Consider the following 21,992-nt stretch of genomic DNA (forward strand, 5'->3'; position numbering starts at 1 on the left):
GGCAAGCAGGGCTGCCTCTCCCTGAGCAAGTCCTCTCCTCCCAGCAGGACAACACGCCACTCTCTTTTCTCTCTGGAGAGTGACCTGCTTCAGCCCCTGAACTCTCATGCTGATTTTCTTTAAGTGTTCTTAGCTAAACTCTGGATGACTTTATTCAAACTGTTTCCAGAGTCTAGACAGACTTTATGTTCATGTTTCAGATGGCACTTCCATGCCTGGAGGCTATAAATACAGCGGACCTGATTTCTCAGATCAGGGTAGTGCTAAGAAAAACCTTTTGGCGTTCTCCAGATGTTTCATAGTTGAAAGCTCAGCTACATTTTACATCAGATGAATGCGAAAACATGCACTGAATCTCACCATAGCTATAAAGCAGCCACACCTCATTTTTCCTGAAGAAAAATCTGGACGATGCTTGTCTTTTCCCCTGCAACAAAGATCTTTGCAATTTCATCTGAGCAATTTGGGATGCCAGATCAGTTCTTCTAGATGTTGTTACCAAGGCTGTCAGCCAAAGACACAAAAATGGCTTCTCGAGAACACTTTTTAATATTAATGGCCCTAGGAGATCTCTTTCTATTGAAGATGATGCTGATTAGGGCCTTCATGATTTTAAATAAAACAAGATTCTCAAATCCTACATAAATTTCCTCCATGTAGCTGGGCATATTCCTCCCTCCCTCTTCTGTATCACCAAAAACTTGGTCTATGCTCATTTTTAAAGAATCAGCCACCTGGATTGTCAAGAGGCCCCTTATATTATTCCACTGTACAAAGTTTGTCACAAAATAAGAAAAGACACAACATCTCTAACATGAAGAGCTTTGCAGGAAACTGAAAAAGAGCAAGTGCGGTGGTAAGACTCCATGATTCTGCTGTGAGGTTTGTATAATCTTGATTTGTTTAGTTTATTGTGTTACGTTTCTCAGGTCACTTCTCGTAGGGCATTTGCAAAGATCAGCAGTGAAGTATTATCACTGTTATTATTCACTGTATGTCTCCATTGCAGGTTGTGTTGAGTAGAGATCTCTGGCAGACTGCTTCTGGTGCTCTTGTTATCTCTGATGGGGCTGGCTCTAATGTCTGCATGCAACATTGCAGCTTACAGTACAGCTCTACTTGAACAATTCATATTGTCAGAGAGCCCCGTAGAAACATAAGGTTAGAAGTGTATTGTCTTTTAAAAGAAAGATGAGATTCTGGAGCAAAGCTCTTCGGTCAGACATGAAACCATTGCCAATTCTGGCTGCAGAACATAGAACCTTCTGTACCCATAGCTTGGACCTGGGAGCTAGTCATCCTGCAGTGGGGTGTTTGGGCCCTGGAGGTGAAACATCAAGGACCTTCAAGCAAGTGAGAGCTGCTCTGCCAGCAGCTCTGAGGGTGGGTAACTCAGTGCTGTGCCCTTTGTTGGGGTTTTGGGGTTTTGGGCTAGAACAGAGCTTCGCTACCTCGTGGTCTGGCTGTGGTTCTCCAGGAGCAACCCCTGTGTTCTGGTGCTGGCTCCTGGAAGGAGAAGGGAGGAAAAACAACTTTCATACAGGAGAAAGACCCCTTGAACTTCAGCTTGTCCTTCCTACATCAGAGCTGACTTCTGTTCGGGGCTCTGCGGAAGCTGGCCTACAGAGATCTCTGCTTGGTTCTGACACTTACCTGCCGGCCATTCCTTGAAAGGGACTTAAGGTCTTCAAATGAAAGGGTTAAATTATCTGGGTTGTGTTTTTCTTGTAATGCATTAATTGACTTAAGGAAGGAAAGTGGTGATTCTGCACAGGAGGATCCCTGTCACTCATGTAGTTTTCAGCCAGCCACATTACCCAGGTAGTACAAGTAAACTCTGAGTTTCTGGTTTTTCTGAGCTATTTTCTGAACTGCTGGCAAGGCTCTGGGAATAACAGGATGTGATGGCGGCAGAATAGCAAAGAGGGCTTGGCAGCGTCTTTTGCAGGCGTGAGACAGCGCCGCTGAGAGCTGGAGAGCCTCCTCTCCAGAAGTATGAGCTCATTGATGACAGAGAGCACCCATCGGCACCCAGTCAGCTTTAAGGCTTGTGCGTAAGGTGCTTGCAGCAATGAGGGCCAGCTGGGTGCAGGCAGCTGCCCGCTGAACCCCGCCTTGGGCAGTGCCACCCTGCCCCGCATGGTCCCTGCACACCCGCACGGAGGTTAAGTGCCAACACAGCCCGAGCTCTCTGCTGACACGTTTCCCTGGGCAGTGACTGCTGCTCCAAAACACAGTGGGACCAGAGTACTCGGTGCCCTTGCTCACCTGGCAGTGCTTTGCACCTGCTTAGCATAGGGGTGGATGGCTGCTCCAGGCAGGGGGAGGCTTGGGGCCAGCCCTAGGAGTGTGAGCCTGTCCTGCAGTGTGGACAAGGGGCTGGGATTTATTAGCAGATGGCAAATGTTAGACTGCATTTGCAAAAGTGAAGCGGCAATGATGTGAAAATATAGGGCTCCTCTGGCTCTCATCCTGCTTAGGGAATAAAGTGCGAGGCGTCTTTGCCTGGAAGGTGATATCTGCTCTAGAAAGGGAAGAGTGCTCAAAATGATGTCCCTGGAGAATCACAATCTGAAGAGGAGGGAGCTGTGTTTCTTCTGAGCAGAAAAGAAGATATGATGGGCTGACCTGGCAGGGGACTGCTCAACTGTTAGAGGCTTGGACGAGGCTGAGGCAGAGATGCTTGTAGGGTGGGGATCACCATCAGGATGACTGAAAGTGGTAAAATGTGGCTCAAGGAGGCAATGGTGACAGCGTGGCAGGATGCACTAGCAGGCAGGGAAACAGAGGAAGAAAACGCACGGCTGTGGTGGAAAGTGGAAGCAGTGGCCTTGGAAAAGCAGGAGAAGGCGGTCTGTTTAGTTCAAGTGTTGGGACAGAGAGTTTCCTGCTGTTTCACGCACATTTCTCCATCACTGTCCGAGAGATTTGCTTTTCTGTAATGAATCTCACAGGATGGTGAGAAAAGACTGTGAAGGAATCAAGCAAAGTCTGGCATGATCTGCACAGTGGTGAAAGGGGAGACAGTGTATGGGGCTGGCTCTGCTGTCACAGGGACATGAACATGTCTTTCACCCATGTATTTCCTTTTTCTGAGTCCTGGATACAGCTCCTCAGCCTCTCTTCATGTCCTTCTGCAACTTACACAGCTGCTGGATCCAAACCCACATAGGAGAGCAGCCACCCTTTTTTTGTAGGACTGTGAAGGAGAAAGACCAAAAACAGTGGGACCCCGGCTTCCACGGGTTACTTTATCCTCGGGACAGACATGGACTGGGCAGCTTGGACTAGTTATGTTTTTGTCGATCACTTGGAGGACTTTGGTTTTGCCTTGAACGTCTCAAACGTCCCCTTGCCGCTGGCTATGATCAGCCACCTTGGGAAGCTGCAAGTGGTTGATGGGTTATTGGGAAGGGTACCTAGGAGGATGCAAGATGGTTTTTAACACCTTTCTGCATCAGAAGCACAATGTGCTTTGTGGGGAGGCTGGTGTGGAGCCATGCTGTGGCCCTGGGAGGTGGTGGTCCTAGCATTAGCTTTCTGCCCCGAGTGCTGACGCAGCACAAGTTTGATGGATGAATTTCGTGCTGTGCTTCAGGAAACAAGCGGTGCGCAGGTAAACCTGAAAGGGCAATTTAGCAGGGCAGGTTGTAATTACATTTAGAGGGATTTGGCCAGGATGAAGGTAGGCAAAAAGTAATTCAGAAGCCCTGCTGCCATTTTCCGTACTGTAATTCAAATCCTCTAATCCCCTCATCAGGTGCCTTGGAGGCACCCACATTCTCCAAGCGCGTATCTTCACTAGTAGAGTTTTCTCAGTGCCTCCTCCTGCTCTCTCCAACCCTCAAGCCCTAGTTGCACAGCGGCTGTACTGTGCCTGAATGTATCTTGGTTTGAAGAGCTGGATGGTCTGTTGCCTAAGCTGCCCACAGGGCTGGATTTGTTGATTTTTTTACCGCTACAGCTTCGGCAATGCCCTGTAACGTGGAATTATGTCACTGTTGCCCCTCCACTGCCATGCTTCGAGGGGCTTAAAAGGCCTCATGGCTGCCGCGCTCACCCAGACACCTGGCCCTTGAGCCAGCGTGTGACTGCTGGGTGGTGGCATGTGGCAGAGATGGCAGCGGCTCCTTGGGCAGCTCCATCGTCATCCCAAGGGCCTTGCTTCTGGGGACCGCCACAGGTTCCATGCGAGATGTCCCCGGGGATGCGCCCGTCTCCATGGGCCCGCCGTGCTCCGGGGTGCATTGGCCTCGCTGGCCACGGCATCCCCCTCCCTGGCCACCTGCCTGATAATGGCAGTGTGGCGCCGGGGCCACCAAGAGCGGGGACCAGGGCTAGCGGCGCGGGAGGGCGAGCTGAACCCGCGTCGCCCACTCCCCACACAGGAGCATCCGCTTTCGGGGGGCCACCACCCCCTCCCCGCCCCAGCCGGGTGGGAGGAGGAGAAGGAGGAGGAAGAAGAAGCGCTGAGCCCTCCGCCCCCTGCGGCGGCGCGGGCGAGGCGTTAGGACCCGGCGGCGGCTGGGCGGTGCGGGGCTGGGGCCAGAGCCGGAGCTGGACCCGGAGCCGGAGCGGTGCGGAGGGAGCCGCCGCCGCTTCTCCCGTCCTTCCTCCCGCAGCTGCCGCTGCCCGTCGAGGCAGCGCTCCCAGGCTCCCCCGGGCCGCTCGGCATGAGGAGGATCAGGGCCAATGCCATCGCCATCCTGACGGTCGCCTGGATCCTGGGCACTTTCTACTACTTATGGCAGGACAACAAGCCCCGCTCGGCGGCCAGCGGTAGCGGCAGCCCCCGCAGCGGGCAGCGGGCGGGCGGGCGGCCGGAGCTCCGCCGGGAGGAGAGGACCGTGCCCCTCGCCGTGAGTGAGCCGCGGCCTCGGGGAGGGGGTGGGGGTGGAGGTGGAGGGCGAGGGGCTCCGCTTTGCCTCGTGTTTATTTTAGCGTTCGTCCTTGTCGCCATGGCAGCCGGTACAGGCGGGGAGCGGGGTGGGCAGAGCGCGGGGGAACCGAGCGGGTGAAGTCTCCGCGAGTTGGGCTGGGCCGGGCTCCGCTCCTCCGGCTGCGAGCGGCTGCCCGCGGCGGAGGAAAAGGGCGCCTGAAGCAGCTGGCGGGGGGTGGTTGGTTCGCGTTCAGGAGGCGCGCACATACATCCATATGCACGCATACACATGGGTGTGATCGCAGTTGTTTCCCATCGGGACCCCTCACCAGCTCTTCCTCCGGCCAGAACCGGGGGGCTCGGGGCAGCTGGTACCCGCCTCTGCCTCCGCTCCCCCTGCTTTGCTACCGAAACGGGGGACCCTAGGCTCAGCTCCCGAGTTTTGCCTGATTCAAGCCAGAGACGAGACAGGTCAGGCTCAGGCTAGGGTTTGGGCAGAGCAGGGGGTGGGGGGGCCACCTGAGGGGTGGTAGCGGTGCCCTGATGCGCTGCTTCAAAATTGCTTTCAAAGCCCTGCACTCTGCCCTCCCTAAAAAAAACGATGGTAAAATCGAGCTTCTGGCTTGTGGATGATGAGGACCTTTCTGCTCTGTCCGTGGAGGAGGTTCATGCTCCTTCAGCCTGTATAATAGCGTCAGTGAGGCTCTGCCGGCAGTAGCTTCATTAGAAATGAGCCAGCCCCTGGAGCAAGAGTGGCCCAGCAATGCCATTCCCAAGAGTGATCCAGCTGAAGTGGTTCGGGAGCCGTGCTGTGTGTCACTCTTTGGCTGCAAATCCATTTATGAGCCGGTTACGCACACATGGAAGCGAACAAAAGCAGCAGCCGGGTCGGAGTCTGAGCACGGCTGGGTGCCAGGGCTCTCTGCTCCCCTGCTTGGCTGGCACTAGGATTTTTGGCCTGTCTCTCTCTTTTCTCTGCCTGTAAAGTGCGGGTGGCAGGTGTGCGTGGAAGTGTTTAGGAAGCCTCGTGAATGTTTGGAAAATTCTGTCAGAGAAGCCCCAGCTCTCGGTGTGCAGGGTAGAAACCCTTCAGCTGAGACGCTCAGCCACTGCTTGCAGCCACTGAAACTCAAAAGTCACAACCAAGGCTGTTGGGCAGAGCGAGGATGTTCTTCTGCTCGTTAGGGCTGGGGCTGCCAGCGGTTCAGGCTGTGAGACCCTCTGTGGAGCAGGGCTGTGGAGATGGATACAGGCGAGGAGCTCTGGGTGAGCGCTACCGTTGCCGGAGCCCTTCGGGCGTGCTGGGAAGTGCTCTAAGCTGGCCAGGGCCAAGTTGAACAAGCGGCGGATTTGCTGCCTGTCAGATTCCACCTCAGCGGTGGGGGAAGCTGCCCCTGAGCCCCTGATTTCTTGCGCGTGCTTGAACATGCTGCTCTGGCAGTTTTATTTCTCTGTTCCCCCGCTTATCCTTCTATTTTTTTTTTTTTACTGGATTTACTTCACTCCCTTCAGAGGGTTTGTGAGGTTACATGAATCCATATCTTCTGCCAAGCACCTTAAAATCCTTGGGAGGCGGATGCGGTGGCAGTGCCGCGCGTTGCGATATCGCTGTGCTGTTTGGGGGGCGGCGATACGCGCTCATGGCTAACCACAAAGCCGCTCATTACAAGCTACAGCCCTGTGCAACAGCTGCTCCAAATCTGGTCCTGCTCGCGGAACGACGTAAAGCATCCCAGCTCTGCTGCACGCCTGAAATCCCAGAGCGGGGAAAATAATAATCCTTTGCCTCTCCTGTCCCTCTGCAATTGGGGTCCCAGGATGCGCCAGCCCCGGCCCTGGGGTAAGTCCCGGTCCCCTTGGTAGGCAGCAGCTGGGACGAAGGAAGACCCTCTCCTGATGCACCTGACAATGGGGCACAGTGGAAGTACCACATCCTGACCTGCCACGGTCCCTTTTGCATAGAGAAGGGACACAGGAGGGGTTTGTGGTGTTTGGGCTTCCCCTTGTGCGTGCGGAGTGGTTTCCCTTGGGTTTGGTGGGCTGCTGCGAAAGGCAAGCTGGTAAAGTGCAATACGTGTGCTGCTGTAACTACGCAGGGGCTTGGCTGTCGCAGAGCCTCACAGGCTTCGCTGCAATCTGCTGCTGGGGCAGAGACAAGGGAGCGACTACAGGTGGGCGCGGGGCAGGAGGATCGGCGGGGGCCTGGGGACAGCACCCCCCTGCAGTCAGTGGCACGTAGCCACTGGGGTGGCTGAGCAGTTGGTCTGGTGGGCTGGGTTGACCGTGTGAGCCCGTGGAGCTGGTTATGCAGGGGCTGTAGCTGTGCAAAGCGGCCTGCAGCACGCATCCTTACCCCGGCTCCTGGGTGCACTGCGTGCGGGCTGTGGCACTGCCCACCGCCCTCTCCCAGCCAGCGCGGAAAACGTGCCCTTTCAACCGCCCTGTTGGAGAAATGATTAATCTAGAGAAGCGGCTGTCCTTTTGCAGTGCAGAGCCCTCAACCCCGAGTTCATTCCCCACGAAGTTAGGTTACTTGACTTAATAGATAATGGCAGTCTTGTGTAAGAGGAGGTGTGCCTGTGCTCCGCATGCTTCTCGTGTCCCTTGGCCTTCTGCAGAGCCACTGAGACAAGCTGCCCGTTTTCATCCAGCTTTTGGTTCCCTCTGCTCTGCGTGAGTGATGGTGTTGGAGTTCAGGTTTGGGCTCATCTGCAAATAAGGGTGACTCATGTGACTTACGGGTCTCTGGAAAATATTTTTTCAATTTTCTAAAATTGGCTGCTTTTCTGTCTGGGACAAAAAAATCTTGTCTTTTGGGTGAGTGAGTCCAAGAGTTCTGCTCTTGCGTCTATGTTGTGACATTTCAAATCCTGGGTAAATTAAGGTGAATTGCATGGTTTTAAAAAATTGAAGTGCTTTCTGGGCTTGTGGTTTTCTTCTTTGTTCTCTCCCAATGCGAAGAATAAAAATCACCTCAGGTAAATACTATAGTCGATTGCAAGTCTCAGCTTGAAATAGCTTTGTTATTTGTTAACCTTGTGTTTATTAGCAAAATTTTAAACTTAAAATGTGGGTGTCTGACTCCCAGAGTCAGCAAGGAAAATCTTTGGGTGTTAAAGTTGTGGGGGAGCTGTCAGAGATCAGTGTTCCCGAAATGGCTCGTGCGTTAATGGTGATCCTCCAGATCCCTGTTTTGTAGTAAAAAATTTTGAACAGTGGGCTCTCTGCAGTAGCCTCTCCCCAAACAAGTCCTACAGGTGCTTGAAATAAAAGTGCAGAAATTGGTAAAGGGCTAGGGTGACTCGGTGGCATGCTGAGCCCCTGCACACTTCCCCTTCCACCCACCACAGAGGGTGGAAACATGAGTGAGTACCACGGTCCTAGGAATGCATTTTTTCTCTGGAGCACGGCATAGTTTCATATCAATTAGGAGGAGCCCAGGGACCTCTGGCAGTTGGTTTGCATGTTGGATGTTTCTGGAGGATGGACTTCTTCCCTGGGCTCTCTTCTGTCCCTCCCAGGCAGGAGGTTGTCTTCTGCTCTGTTGAAATTTCCCAGGGGCAGAAGCTGTGCAATGTATCTTTTTGAAGGGCTTCAGCATCATTTCCGCGCTACGCACAGGCAGTTAATCATTCACCACGTGCTGCTCATCCGTTTTAGCACAGTGCTGATGGGCAGAGCCTGGGACCTGTTCTCCCGCCTCTGAAGATTGCAGCGTGGGAAGCTCGCCTGGTATATCTGTGTCCCACTGGAGAGAGCAAGGCCATTGCTGTCACATGGGCAAAGCTTGGTGGTCGGAGGGGTGGCTGGTAAGTGGCTTCAAAAGGGGAATTTTGCTCTTGGCTGTCTGGGAGCTGAGGATGGGAGTGTTTGCTCCCATTCCCCAGTCAAAAGCTGGATGTGAGGCTGCCCTTGGGCTTCTCCAGCTTGCTGGCTTCTCTGCGGTGGTAGGAAAGTACCAATGCACCTGGAAGATGGAGACAGAAAGTGCCATTAGTTAAATGCTCTGAATCATGTTAGGCTGGTGCCCAATTACTCTTTGGTGCCGGTATGTTGTCTCTTTTGCTTGTCCTGCCAAGTTTTGTGATCTGTGTAGCTCCTCTGTGACCCCACTGGCGCCTGTTTGGCAGCTGAGAGACCCAGTATTGTAACCCTGGCTCAGGCTCCTGGGCTCAGCCCTCCTGGCTGCTCCCTGCCTCTGTGCTCCACCATGTAAAATGAGCACAGGGGAGATGAGATCAAGGCATCCGTTTCCCTTGTAGCAAAGGGTTTCTAAATGCTCTGCAAACACTGCTGAACTGAGCATCGCCTGCCTGTGGTGAGACAGCGAGCGGGAGAGTCCTCTGGGATGTGCCGCTGAGAACGGGAGGTGTCTGTAGGCATCGAGCAAGTTGTCAGGGAAAGATGTCAATCGTTTGATTCTGCCGTCTTGTTTAGCCAGAAAATAGGCAGTGCCTGGGGTTTAGCTGCTTCACTGAGTAGCCGGCGAGTTTAGCCGCACTTGTATTTGCCACTGTGTGAGACCACTTTGATGTATCCTTTTCAGATCCTGGTAGACCTAACTAACTTGGCCGAGCAGTGCGATCCGCTGCGCTTGTTTTCCGCTGCCTTTGGCTGTGAGTATCTGAATCCTGTGGAGCAGGTGCTGGCTGATGTTCACCATTCGTGAATGATTTTACTCCCATCCCGTCATCACATTCCCTCTGCGTGCAGCTTTGAGGGGGTGCTGTTTCCCTAACAACTGGGATAAGCTGCAGCTTTCATGGATCAATAAGTGATGCCATTTTTCAGGGACTTGTATCCCGTGGGGCTCCTGCATGTTTGCCTGACCGGAGGCAGGTCATGTAGCCTCAGGGATGTAACTCTGGGAATCGAGGTGGATCCTAAAAAAAAAAAGTAAAATAAAACAAGAGAGGGAAGAGCGCTAATTCCTTACATTGACATGTTGTCAGGCTTGTGAAGTACAGGTTTGATTTCATGTCCTGCTGTGCCGTGAAGAGAGAAGGCCTAATATTTAACGAGATGCCACAGCTCATTTCAGCAGCCTCCTTACCGTTTGACTCTTACCAGCTTGCTTGTTCTTGAGTCTCCTGCCTTTTGGGGCAAGGATCAGGAATGTGGCTCTATAGGTTTCTTTTCGCTCTTACGCTGGGCACCGTGAGTTTGCACACGTGTGAAGGCGGCACAAGAGACTGGCTGTAGGGTCTCCCCGGGGCTGTATGGATCTTGGTGGGACTCTTATAAATGCCAGATGACAGGCTTGTGCCAGCTCCCTGGGAAAGGATGACTTGGTAACTATTTCTCTGGGGGTATTACTGAAGGAGGAAGATTCAGTGACAGTCTGACAGCTTAATATTTTATTTACAGTATTTATGTTTTTAAAATGTGGGAATGAATGCTGCTTACCTAAATGGCAGAAAATGATTTTATATTTAATTTGTCCCAGTGGCCCATGTGGCACATTAAAAAATAAAAGAAATGGTTCACAACAATAACATTAATAAAATTCAGTTGGCAGTGCTGGCCTTCATTGTTCGTCAAAGTGACGAGGTAGCTGCAGCGAGGCAGCAGCGGCTTGGGGAGCGTGGCAGTCTGGGCAGCCTGGGACGGTGTGTAGAGGTGTGGGGAGGTGAGATGCAGACCTCCTGAAGATTATTTTTTTTTGCCAAAGCCATTCCATTAAATAAGTGGGTGAAGCAGCTGCAAGTTTTAGCAAGCTGAAGCGTTCTTCCAGTATGCAGCTGTTTCCCCAGTTAGATTTGTCTTTGCATATACAAAACTGCGCCGAGATTTAAAAGCTAAAAATTTACCAGTGTTTGCTGGAAACAGAAGCCATTGAGAAACATCTCTGTTTGCTCTTTGCCGTAGTGAAACTTGGCCCGGATGCTTGATCCCGAGGCGAGCAGGGTTGGTAGTCACTTGGAAGGCAAGGGGAGAAGATCTGGTTTTGTTTCAGTGATGCCAAACTGGGACTGCCTGTGTTAGAGCTGTGAAAAATGACTTAATTACTGCTGTTAGAAAAAGATGCAGCGTAGCAGAAAGACAATGAAATAAAGAGAGGCAAACATGCTGGGGATGAAGCTCGCCAGTGCCGTGCAACTGAGCTGCAAACTCCTCCTCCTTACAGGCTGCTGTGCCTCAGTTTTCCCAAAGTCTAAAATGGAGATTTTGTCTGCCTCACAGGGCTTTCAGGAGGCTTAGCTTGCAAGTTTTGTAAAGGGCCGGCGATGAGATAACCTTAGCAAAACATTAGGTTAAGTTCACACTTTGTATACCTTTGAACCAAGAATGAGATTAGCAGAAACGTAGCAGGTCAGGAATGATGTGCTGCAAGAGGAAGATGTTAACGGCGCAGCACGGGCTGCTCCGTGCGCTGAACAACAGGATTTATGAGGAAAGGCTGCATCCTGCCTGCTGCTATTTTTCATTGTATTTTTATACGCACATATTCTTACATCTAATAAAAGTGATAAAGGACAGGAGGTGGACTGTCCTCATCAGCTTTCCAGATCCCAATTATGCATGTGTCTGTAGAGACAGTGAGATATATAGGAGTATATTTAAAAAAAAAATAAAAGGAGAAAAACAAAGTGGTCTCTTGGGCCCCGTCTTTGCAGAGAAGTTACTCATGTTGTGATGTGCTTTGAGCATATGGGTAATTTCTCAGTGTTGGTAGAGCTTGGGTTTTTGATAGGCAGCTGCTTTCTTTTGGCTGCTTCAGGGGCATCGTCCCTGCAGAGACTTGCCCCAGCTCCTTCTGTGGTCGCAGCGCAGGTCCCGCAGCACTGTTGGTGTCTAAGCCTCGTGCTACCCGAGGATTCGAATGAAACTGCCACCTGGGGCTGGCCCTGGGTAGGGAAGCTGTTTTGGCTAGTCAAGTGGTGCTTGATTGGTGGTCCTGCCATGATGGAGCTGTAGGGTAGACTTTGCAGTTCAGGCTTCAAGGCTGCCATGGTCAGGCTGGGTTAATCCTCCAACTTCTGAGTCTGTTATAGCACAGGCACTGATGACATTAATCTAAAACTGCAGAAAATTATCTGCTTTAATATCTTGTTTTCATTCTCTTGCTTTCCAAATTTTTCATATTGTAAGCTGAAACATGGGCTTTGTGAGGAGGCTTTGTTTTAAGGTAGCAGAGAGAGCAAACAACTGTGCTGAAACCTGCATCAGCTGTTTTGTGGGCCTGGGAGGAAAAAAAAAAAGGAATATTTTTCTTGCTGTTTTATTTTGGATAAGCTGAATCCTGAAATAGCCAGGGCTTGGCTGGAAAAGTGCTCCTACCCCATGTAGGTGTCTTCAGAGGTTCTCTGAAAAAGTCTTCCTGCAGGACAAAATTGGAAAACACTGATGCTTTCCATCTGCTCGCATGCTGAGTGCCCCGAATGAAGTATTTGGTGCCAGAGAGTGTCATGGTCAGTAGTGCCGTGCTGTACCTTTGTGCCTTCTGGTATCAAGTATACAGTAAAAAGCCTTGTAAATGAGGAAGAGCATGCAAGAGCCGCAAAAAGCAGCGCAGCTCCTTGGGTAACTGGAGAGTTGGTCTCCGAGTGCGCTAACGGGGATACAGTGGCAGTGCAAATGAGAGCCATCATATCCATACAATGAAGTTTGAAAAATTCTGTGCTCCCTATGTAGCTTCCTGAAGTAATTTTAAATTGTAAAAATTAATAGTAAAGTATCGGAATTAGGAAATGTGAGTGTTGCAAGTGCTCACTGCAGACTCCTAGTGCTTGGTGGTGTGATCATGCTGTATTTCCCAAGTGCTGTAGTATGCAGGTGATTTTTTTGTTTGTTTGTTTGTTTGTTGTTTTTTTGTTTTTTTTTTTTTCTTTACACCTTTGTGGGAGATTTTTCAGATCTAGTTGTGTGGCAGGAATTACCAGCTACACCAGGCTGCTGATGGATTTGTCTGTGTATGTTTCCTAACCTTCTGGGTTGTCTCAGTTTGGTTGAAGTACCTGTTCTATACTTGAAGATAGGGCATAGCTTCTCAAAGTGGTCTCTGGGCGGGTTGGTAGGGGCAGTGACAAACAGGTAGGGCATAGCCCTATCCCCGGCACAGGGACGCTGAGTTGCCACATCCCCACTGGTGCTACACTTGCTTCTGTAACGCTAAGGCTCTCAGTTTTGTGTTTGGAAACAGCAGAGTTTCCAGCTGCAGTACCAGCTGCCGGCTGGGGTGTGCACAGTCTTGCTTCTCCCATTGCTCGGAGCGCTGCGGTGTTTATACTGAGCTTGGGCTGGCAGCAGAAGGATGGATGCTCTGCAATGAGGTAACCCTTTCAAAAACTCTGCCGGAGCAACTCTGAGCAAGCTTGGCGTCTGTTCACATCCTCTCTGCATTTGGGTGGCCTAAGTCTGGTTGTGCCATGCCCTGGAATGCCAGATTGCTGTGCCGTGCCGGCTAGCTGAGCGTCCCTGTGGAGCATTTCCAGTCTGTGCTGGGAGAACTGGACCACATTGGCTAGGCGCTCCCAAAGAAATTTTGGGAAGGGCTGGGAAATCAATGTTCCCTGAGGACTAGCTGTGGATCTGTCAGGTCAGGCGATGATGACATGTGGTCAAGTGAGGTCTAGCCTCTGAGAGCTTGCCCAACACCTATCAAAAGCTCCCTTTGCCTGAGGGTGAAAGAATTTTAAGTCAATGGTTGGACTGCTGGCTTGGGTCAGGTTCTCAAACAGACACAAATCTCATGCTACATGTTAGGTGAGCCATGAGGAGGTGGTTTACAGTGAAAGCAAACACTGTCCTTACAGCGCAGGGTAGAGGTTGAGTTACATCAGGTAGTAGGAAAAATCTGCTGATCTGCTTGCATCACTAAGCTTCTAGCATTATTAAAAATAATTATTAATTGTAAATTATTTACTCATTAATTTTCTTGGGCCCAAGGCTTCAACTTCAGGAGGGATGTGTTAGAGTTGAAGCGAAACACGGTGGGGTGATACAAATTATTTTGCTTGGCAGGGCGAATACAGAAGACAGGTTATTTGCTACATTCTTCTTTTTGCTGCAGTTCAGCTGTTAATAGTGTAGCTCTGCCCTGCGTGGTTGGTACCACTCTGACTTTTGCTGCCCCTTGTACCTGTGAATAAAGGGTGCTTCAATCTGAGCGCTTCTGCCACCCCCCCTGGTTTTGGATACATAAGTCTTGGCTTGGCAATGCCATGGCAGTAGAGTCCTCTTGCCCACCGCTGGCATCCTCGGGGCAGGCGGTCTCACCAGCTCTCACCTGCCCATACTCACTGAGGAACTGGCAGGGACAGTGTACTGTGGGGACCTTGTTAGAGGCGTACAATGAGTGCAAAGCTGAGCCCTTTAAATCTTGGTGCCCTACTTATCTGGGATTTAGTCCTCCCAACCTGTCACAGCCCATCTCATTTTTCCTCCTCTTTCTTTTTAGTTAGAGGATTATAATTGTTGCATTGAGCTTAAAGGGGATTGGGATGCTCTGTATCTTTCTTTTGCTTTTCCCCAGTATCTCCTAACAGACATCATAAAGAAGGGCCAGGAACGGATGAACAGGTATTAGCACCACTACAAGTGCTGAAGAAGGGGTGAGAAAACTCTCCCTGACCTATTGTGCTTGTGTTCTTGCAGGGTCTGCATGGGATGCTCTGTGACCTAAGCTCCCCAACATGCTGGCGTTAGTCCGTGTTCCCACATTGCTTGGCGTGCAGGAGCATGGACTCCTGGCAGTCAGTTGTGCAGGACCAGCAGCTGCAGGAGGGGAGAGTGCTGATGGGAACTGGTGTATGTATTCTTCTGTGCCTCCTGTACCTTAGGGTCCTTTTAAGGTGTTGTTCTAGTTCCCCATCTTACAAGTGCACAAAAAGGAACTTGCTGCTGCCAGTGGGTTGCATGTTCAGAAAACACGGTATGCGGATGCACTCAGTTCCTTCAGCAGAATCCAAAATGGTAACATCCAAACTTTAAATGAAATATCTTGACTTTTTTTTTGAGGGGGGGTTGTAGGTGTGTGGTGCTATTAACCATGGAAGAATCCTTAGAAGTGTTAGACAGCAGAAACACAGAGTGTCCGTTTGAACTCCCTGGTTTCTATAGCACTGAATCTGAGATATTAGGAAATAACACCACACACAGCATTTATTAAATGTCCAGGAATTTGCTAAACTGAGTCTTGTGACAGATTCATTAAGACTAAGTACATTTTGAGGATCTACATTACATCATCAATTTTCTTGTCTAGCTTTCTGTTAATGCTTTTATAATTCCCCTAGACAGACACCTCCCACTGCAGTATTTAACTTGCTCGCCCTGTGTGAAGCTTTAATTGTGGTCCTCACCATTCTCTGTGGCAAGGACAGCCATGAAGCGTGCTGCCAGAAGGTTATTTTGGATCATTAAAAGCAATTCATATCTTTCCAGTCTTAAGTAGGTGAGTTGAATTTGAATGGAAAATATTTCTTATTAAGATCAGAATTTGCTTTATTGGTTCAATGTTTTTCTTCCCAAGGTAACTTCCCATATCTTTTTGTCCTGTATCTGATCGGGGGAAATTTAGGTGCATTTTGGTCATTGCCAGTCAGTCGGGGGCCATTTGAGAGTCAGATGCTGCTTAGCCTGGGGTGGGCTTGGCACCCGGGCAATGCAGGGGTCAGATCTGTTCTGGATTGCGACCAGAGTGACTCCAGCTGTTACGTGGGTCTGCTTGGCAAGAGCTGGGTGAGTGTTGGCAGCGTGCTGAGCGTTCAGGTGCAAAAGGTGAGATGTGGAGAGGAGCTGTTGTCTATGAACGCTCAGCCGGCTCCGGCAGCTGCCAGCCTTTCCCTGCCCTGGCTGTGACTCCATATGCTGGGGTAGTGCATAGACCGGCTCACAGCTGGACTTCTTTTGGGGCTCTTCTGGGATGGGAGAGCGAGGCAGGGGGACCTGCTGAATAATAAACCGTTAGGGGCTGCCGCAGGCTGGACTTAGCAGTTGGCTTCCCATCCTTTTCCGAGCAATTTGCACCTCAAAGGGACACAGCCTGAGATCTCCCATATGTCTTGCTCCTAGCCCAGGCCTCACGTACAGCCTGTGCTGCTGGGTCCCTCCTGCTTGTCTGCAGATCCCTCCGTGTAGGGGTGCTTAGGTATCCGGACTGGGGGCTTTTCTGTGCAAGGCGAAATGTAGATGAGTAAGATAGAAAGGTTGGGGATAGAAAGTGTTCTTCCTTGTGTTTCCCTGATGTAGAGCTGAGATTAAGCCTCAACCTCTGCTAAAAGGAAGAAAAGAGGAAAAAAAAAAGTTATATTCATTGTTCAGATCTGCTAACGTCCGGTTTTTAACTCTGATTAAAATACCAGTGAACCCAAGACAGCTCAGACATTAACTGTGTACCAACATGAATTCAAAAAACTTGACACTGGATTCCAGCTACTACCCAGAGATGATTAAAACTCGTTTTGTCCTGTGGGAGCTGCTGTTGTAACTGGCTGTACCTCATTCTTGTTAGTGTTTCACGCTTTGCCGTGGTAATTTATTTGGACCACCTCCCCATCCCTCGTAATTTCTGCGGTCAGTGATGGGCTGGCCACCTAAAACCACTTTGGCACTTTGTGTAACCCAAGGGGGCTGGGACAGCTTGAAGGGAATAAATTTGTCTCTTGGCTAGGGGGGGCAGGGGCGGTGTTGGAAAATTCTGCCCCCCTCCCTCCCCCACCAATTACCCCAAGTGCCAGGTTTTGGTGTGCATTTCTTTTTGCATGCTCATTTGCAGGGAGAAGCAGCATTTGAGGACAAGCTGCTGGGAACAGGAGTAGGGAGACAGGTTAGAAAAAGCTTCTAGATGATTCCTGTGTGTGCAAGTGTTAATCATTAAAAGTGTTACTGCTGAACAGCATGGCTTCTCGTCATGATAACCTGCTCCTCCAGGCTGAACAGGAATAAATCTCAGGGTATTTGCTGAGCTCTGGGAGCCGGACTTCAGCCTCTCCCACCTCAGCCCTCATACTGTTCCAAGCCTCCTTAGCGGGCTGTGGTGGGCAACCCCTGTGGCCGTGGGGCTCCTCAGGGCTGCTGCTGCTGCTTCTCCAGTCTTAACTCTGTCTTCAGTGAATTAAATTCTCAGCTTAACCACGGTAAAGTGAGGTTCCCCGTGTCACGTTGTTTTCAATGCTGAGTGACATCCGTGACCATTCTAGTTCTGTGCTTAGACCAGTAGCCTGTGTGATTTGCTCTTCTGGGGGACAAAAATACCCTTATAGGGACTTTAATAATTCTCTCTGCAGAAAAGGAGTGTTTTCATCTGGGAATACACTCCTGGCATTTGTAGTATGTACTAGGTTTTTTGTCTTGCTACCAAGTTCTTTAAGCAGATGGGTAACAGCAACGTGAGTGCCTGCACACTGAAACACTTACACCCCTGTCCGCTGGCACGTGGCACAAGTTGTATTGGGCAATGCCATCTGACTGGGCATATGGCCTTTCTGCCACAAGTTATTAATAGTCAAATGCAAGCACAAACAGCAGCATCTACTCTGTAGGAGCAGAATTGTGCAAGGGTGAATTCAGCTGGTTGTACTCATTTCCCCCCAAACAGGAGTCTGCCTGTAGCACATCCACTGCTGCTGCTGCAACCCCAATTTTGTGTTGAGGAGGGGTGCTTAACGAGTTCAGGCTCTGGCAACATCAGCTAGGTGATGAAAAGTTACAAATGGATGAGTAGACCTTTACCCCTGTTGTTTTGGCAAGTGATACTGGGCAATATGTGTGGCTAGTAATTCTGTGATGGAGGCAGGGGAAACTTATCAGTCTAAGGCGTGAGGGCCCTGGGGTACCTGAGCTGGATAACCTACTCTCTGAGGCACACTACAGACCATCTCTCCTCATCAGAGACGTGAGGAGCAATGTTTCTGGGGCAGCAGCAATATGCCACCTCAAGAAATCTCCTAACAGCCACAAGCAACTCTGAGTCCCTGGGGAAGTCTGTCCTGTTTGACAGAGACCTGCTGTTGCTTCCTGAATGTCTCCATATGGAGCTATGGTACTGGGACAGAACTGGTTCTTAAGAACTGGTTCTTAAGAGTAGCTCTGCCCTGTAAGCAGAAATGGGCTCTTTGGAGTTACTTGAGGGGAAAAAATGGCCAAAATAGACTGAAAACCCTGACGGTTAGAGGAAATACCTTTGCTTCCAGGGAAGGGTGAGTGGAAAGTCCCCACCTGTGTGGTAGGGGCACTCAGGCTCCCCGTAGGCTGTGCTGTTTTTTAGTTTCCAGAACTAGCTTATGCGAACTCAGAGGAGCTTCTTTGGTGCTTCCCGTGGATGAAGAAGTGTGGGGTGCAAGGACTTTAGTATGTGCTCCTAGTGTAGGGAGGGAGTGGAAGTATTAAAATATATTTAAAACATTTGAATGTTTGCTGAAATGTAGACTTGTCTTTCTTACTTTGTCACTTCAGCTATTTGAGTTTGTTAGGAAAAAAGAAGGGTTTGTTTTTTTTTTATTTATTTCCTCTTTACACATACAGTGCTGTTTGTGTCAATCAGAGAAAGTGCAGGTTTTAAAATAACTGTATCATCCCAGCAGCCTCCCTGCAGATGCTGACTGCCTCCTGTGGTGATGGCCCACACTGTCTCTTAGAACCTCTTGCTTGTTTAAGGAGGTGCAGAAACCATCCGATACCTCTTCCTTCCCTCTGTCCCGTTAAATAGGTTGACAATAGAATACGCAGGATGCACAAAGGATTTAGTCTGTATTGAGCCAGATTGAATGCTCAAGGTCCAAAACCAGAAGGAAAGATTATTGAAGGATGCTGGGATTCTAGAGTAGCATTCAATGTCATTGGGCTGGAGCTGGCTGCTCCTTGCTGTAGAAGGAGCTCGGCCACAACCCCTCCTTTGAAGATGTGTGATTTGGGAGGAGAGGCCTATCTGCTCCTCCAGAGCTAATTTAACAGCTTGCCTCCCATTCAGGCAAGGGAAATGCCATCAGTGGAATTTTTCCTGTTGTATTGAATGACCTGGCTGTACGTCATGGCCTAAACCGCAGAGAGCAGTGGATGGAGGATGATTTTCCTTCAATGTTTTCTTTGCTGCGTGGGAAAGGGGTTGCTCCCATCTGATTCAGCTGCTAGGCAGCCAGATTTCTCTCTGCTGGTCGATAAACAGGAATTGCTGTTTTGTCCACCAGAAACTGGGGTACTGGCTGCTGCTGTTACAACTTAGTTTCTAGTGGCAGATTAGTTAGGAGTTAGACATTGCACCAAGCCAAGGACCTGTCTACTAAAGATGTACAGGCTGAAAGTGAATCTATGTTTCTGTGTTACGCAGACTTGTAGTGGCATCTGTTCTGCCCAGAAACAGTCCAGAGACTCAGTCAGAGACCTCGCGAGACACTTCAATTGCTGCTTTTGGTAATAAACATTTTTTTTTGCGTTGACACATCTGGTGCACTTGGCTCTTCAGAAATGTGGTAAGTGCTTAAGCATCTTCTTTTACAGATCAAGAGTCTGAGGGAGGCTCAGAAAGGTTAAAGTCTTGATTTACACTGATTGCTCAGGCTCCATTGACTTTCTCTTTGAATGTCTTTCCCACAGGGCGTTTGACTGACTTCTTCTTCCCTAAAGCTTCAGCGCGTGTGCAAATAGGCATGGCTCTTTTGCAGGGAGGCGAGGTGGATTAAGGAAAAGAGAGAGGAGTATACCCCGCTGATGCACAGTGCCAGCATGCTTTGCCCCCCCAGGATGACGCTTCTCCTCTTGGGGTGTCTTTGGGATGCTCAGGTCTCTGTTTGCAAAGGTTTTCAAATTCTGATCTCATAGAAGTATTTTCCATCTTGCAGTGCTGCAAGGTGAAGGCCCTTGTAATGAGTGGCTTGAATGAGGCAAACAGTAAGGAGTTGTCCAGGAATGCTTCGTTGGCTCCTGCCTGGCAGAAGGAAAAGCGTCGCTGTGATTTGTGCTTGCCTAGCTATGCAACTGAATTTTATCCTTGAACTGGGTTCCTGGTTTAGACAAAATCCCTCGGGTGAGATGCATGCCATTTGCACAGGGTTCATAATTAGAAGAATTAATCATAAATGTGGGCATCTTTCTCTCATTAATATGGCAGGGGATAGAGTTAATTACATCAGCAGAAATGTGTCTGTTGTTGTTTACTATTTCTGTGAAATGTGGCAGTCCTTGGTGTCTGCAGACAGAGATGAGGTTCCATATGATGTTGTTTTGCTGCCACTATTGTGCTTTTAATTATTTAATGAATTACTGAGGTTTGAGGTGAGGTAGCTCCACAAGGCTTTCGATGTGCTGATCGGGAGATGCTTAAAATGTGCATGTTCGAAAATGCCTAATCTGCAGTGATAAAGGGGGAAAATCATGGCCCTCTCCTGAAATATCTGTGTTCTCCTCTCCCGTACTGCCAGTAGCAAAGGAAGGGATAGAGTGCAAGGAGGTAGTTTGCTATGATAATTTCAAAATTAACAGCTTAGTTTGGGATACAAGTAGATCTTGCAATCTGCTTCTCTCCCCTCTGTCCTCCCTCAGCTGGCCAAGGGATACCATTTTTAAAGTGTCTGAAGAAGAGGAAGTTCATTGGCTGTGCAAAGCTCAAGAATTGGAGATTAAAATTGCTTATTGGGTGGTTCTATGTGAAACCTAGCTTCCAGCACCAGCTATTATTGGTGTATGTTCACGTTTTGAAGGGTCTGTGTCTTTTGCAGAGAATAATGCGAGAACATCTTGCTGGCTCCAAAGCACGTAAGCATTATTTGCAACGCTTGCCAGTGGGGTGCTGCAGGCCTCTCCTGTGAAGCTAGTGGGAACAATTACACCACTAGTTGGTTTTTGTGGGATTTTTTGGCCAATAATTCCCATCTGTCTCCTTAGGGAAATCTTCTTTTAGCTGATTTGGAGAGGAAGAATCCTCTCCAGATGGATATCATGGTATGAACAGATTGCTAGGGAGAACTGTTTCCTTCCCTTGCCTAAAAAGGAAGTGAACGTATGGAAGCTGTCTCACAGAGACAAGTTTTGAGCCCTCTTTTAACTTGGCAAAGACTTTGCTTTCACCCCAGGAGCTTTGAGGAACAATACCAGCGTGGCAGGCAGAGGCAGAAAGGGAAGCCCGCATAGATGACTTGCAGGAAAAATGGACAAAGTGTGTTTTGAGGAGGTTGGTGTTGTAGCAGTTGGGTACAAAATGTGTTTTGAGGAGGTTGGTGTTGTAGTAGTTGGGTACACCTGTACTGCCCACTCTGGCTCTCACAGTACATAAAAGTTGTGATTTTCAGCTGCTTCTGTCCTGTACGCACATAAACTGGGTAATCAGTGGTATTACTAGAGAGGAGATGTGTGTTTGTCCATGTGTTTAATTAAGACCTGCTCTTCAGTGAGTGCTTTATTGCAGATGCTCTCTGCACACTTCTTGCACTTTTCTTTTGGATTTAAAGTGTTAAGAAATCTTCTTTATCCCCTTGTTTTCTGTGCTCTCATGTCATGAGTTAGGGATGAAAGTGCCTCCTCTGCCAAATACGATCTGATGGGAGGTCTCGCCTGGAAGATTTCTTTTGAGTATGAGATTTTTCAGGTGTAAGTGGACATTAAGTTGGACTTTAAAGAAATATTTCAAGATGAAGGAGGGTAGAACAAGCATTTCTGCCTGCCCTTGTTCTCAAGCGTGCAGTGCGTGTCACTCTTGGAAGGGGAACAAGGGGACTTGTTAGGATGCCTGAAGAGTCACTGACCTGTGGGCTGTGGTCCCTTCTCTGTCCAGAAAAAAAAAATAAAAAGAAAAGAATAAGAATAGTTTCTGTGCTGTTTTTTAAATGTCTAGCTTGCCGTTTTGGGGGCCCAGACATTAATGATTTTAAGATCTGTCGCACGTCTGAGGACGAGAGTTACAGACTCTTAGAACAGATAAGAATTTAGTTAAAATAGATAAGATTTTACTGACAATCCATAGCTTATTGGATTCCTGCATGTAAAATCTCATGAACAGCATTGAGGATTAATTGGGTAGTCTTCTCTAGAAATATTTATTCTTTAAGATGTGAGTAATGTAAAATTGCATTACTGGATCAAAAGAGCATAAAAATAGGAGTTTAAAGTGGCTGTTGCCAAGCAGACAATACTGTTATCTGCTTTTAATTATAGGACAATATTTTCCTTAAAAAAAATA

The 21,992-nt window shown here is 49.2% G+C and overlaps 1 protein-coding gene across 2 annotated transcripts in view; it reads left to right on the plus strand.

Annotated features, from left to right (window-relative positions):
- The first annotated feature begins 4,590 nt into the window (after positions 1-4,590).
- GALNT16 (polypeptide N-acetylgalactosaminyltransferase 16) overlaps positions 4,591-21,992 on the plus strand; it is a 77,488-nt gene continuing 60,086 nt past the window's right edge. For both annotated transcript variants that reach the window (XM_086749493.1, XM_086749494.1), the window contains exon 1: positions 4,591-4,859. In XM_086749493.1, the coding sequence (XP_086605619.1) occupies positions 4,674-4,859 (186 nt within the window). In that variant the 5' untranslated portion in view covers positions 4,591-4,673. The remainder of the gene's footprint in view (positions 4,860-21,992) is intronic.

Source organism: Chlamydotis macqueenii, chromosome 5 (assembly GCF_036417535.1).
Source record: "Chlamydotis macqueenii isolate bChlMac1 chromosome 5, bChlMac1.mat, whole genome shotgun sequence".
Lineage (NCBI taxonomy): Eukaryota > Metazoa > Chordata > Aves > Otidiformes > Otididae > Chlamydotis > Chlamydotis macqueenii.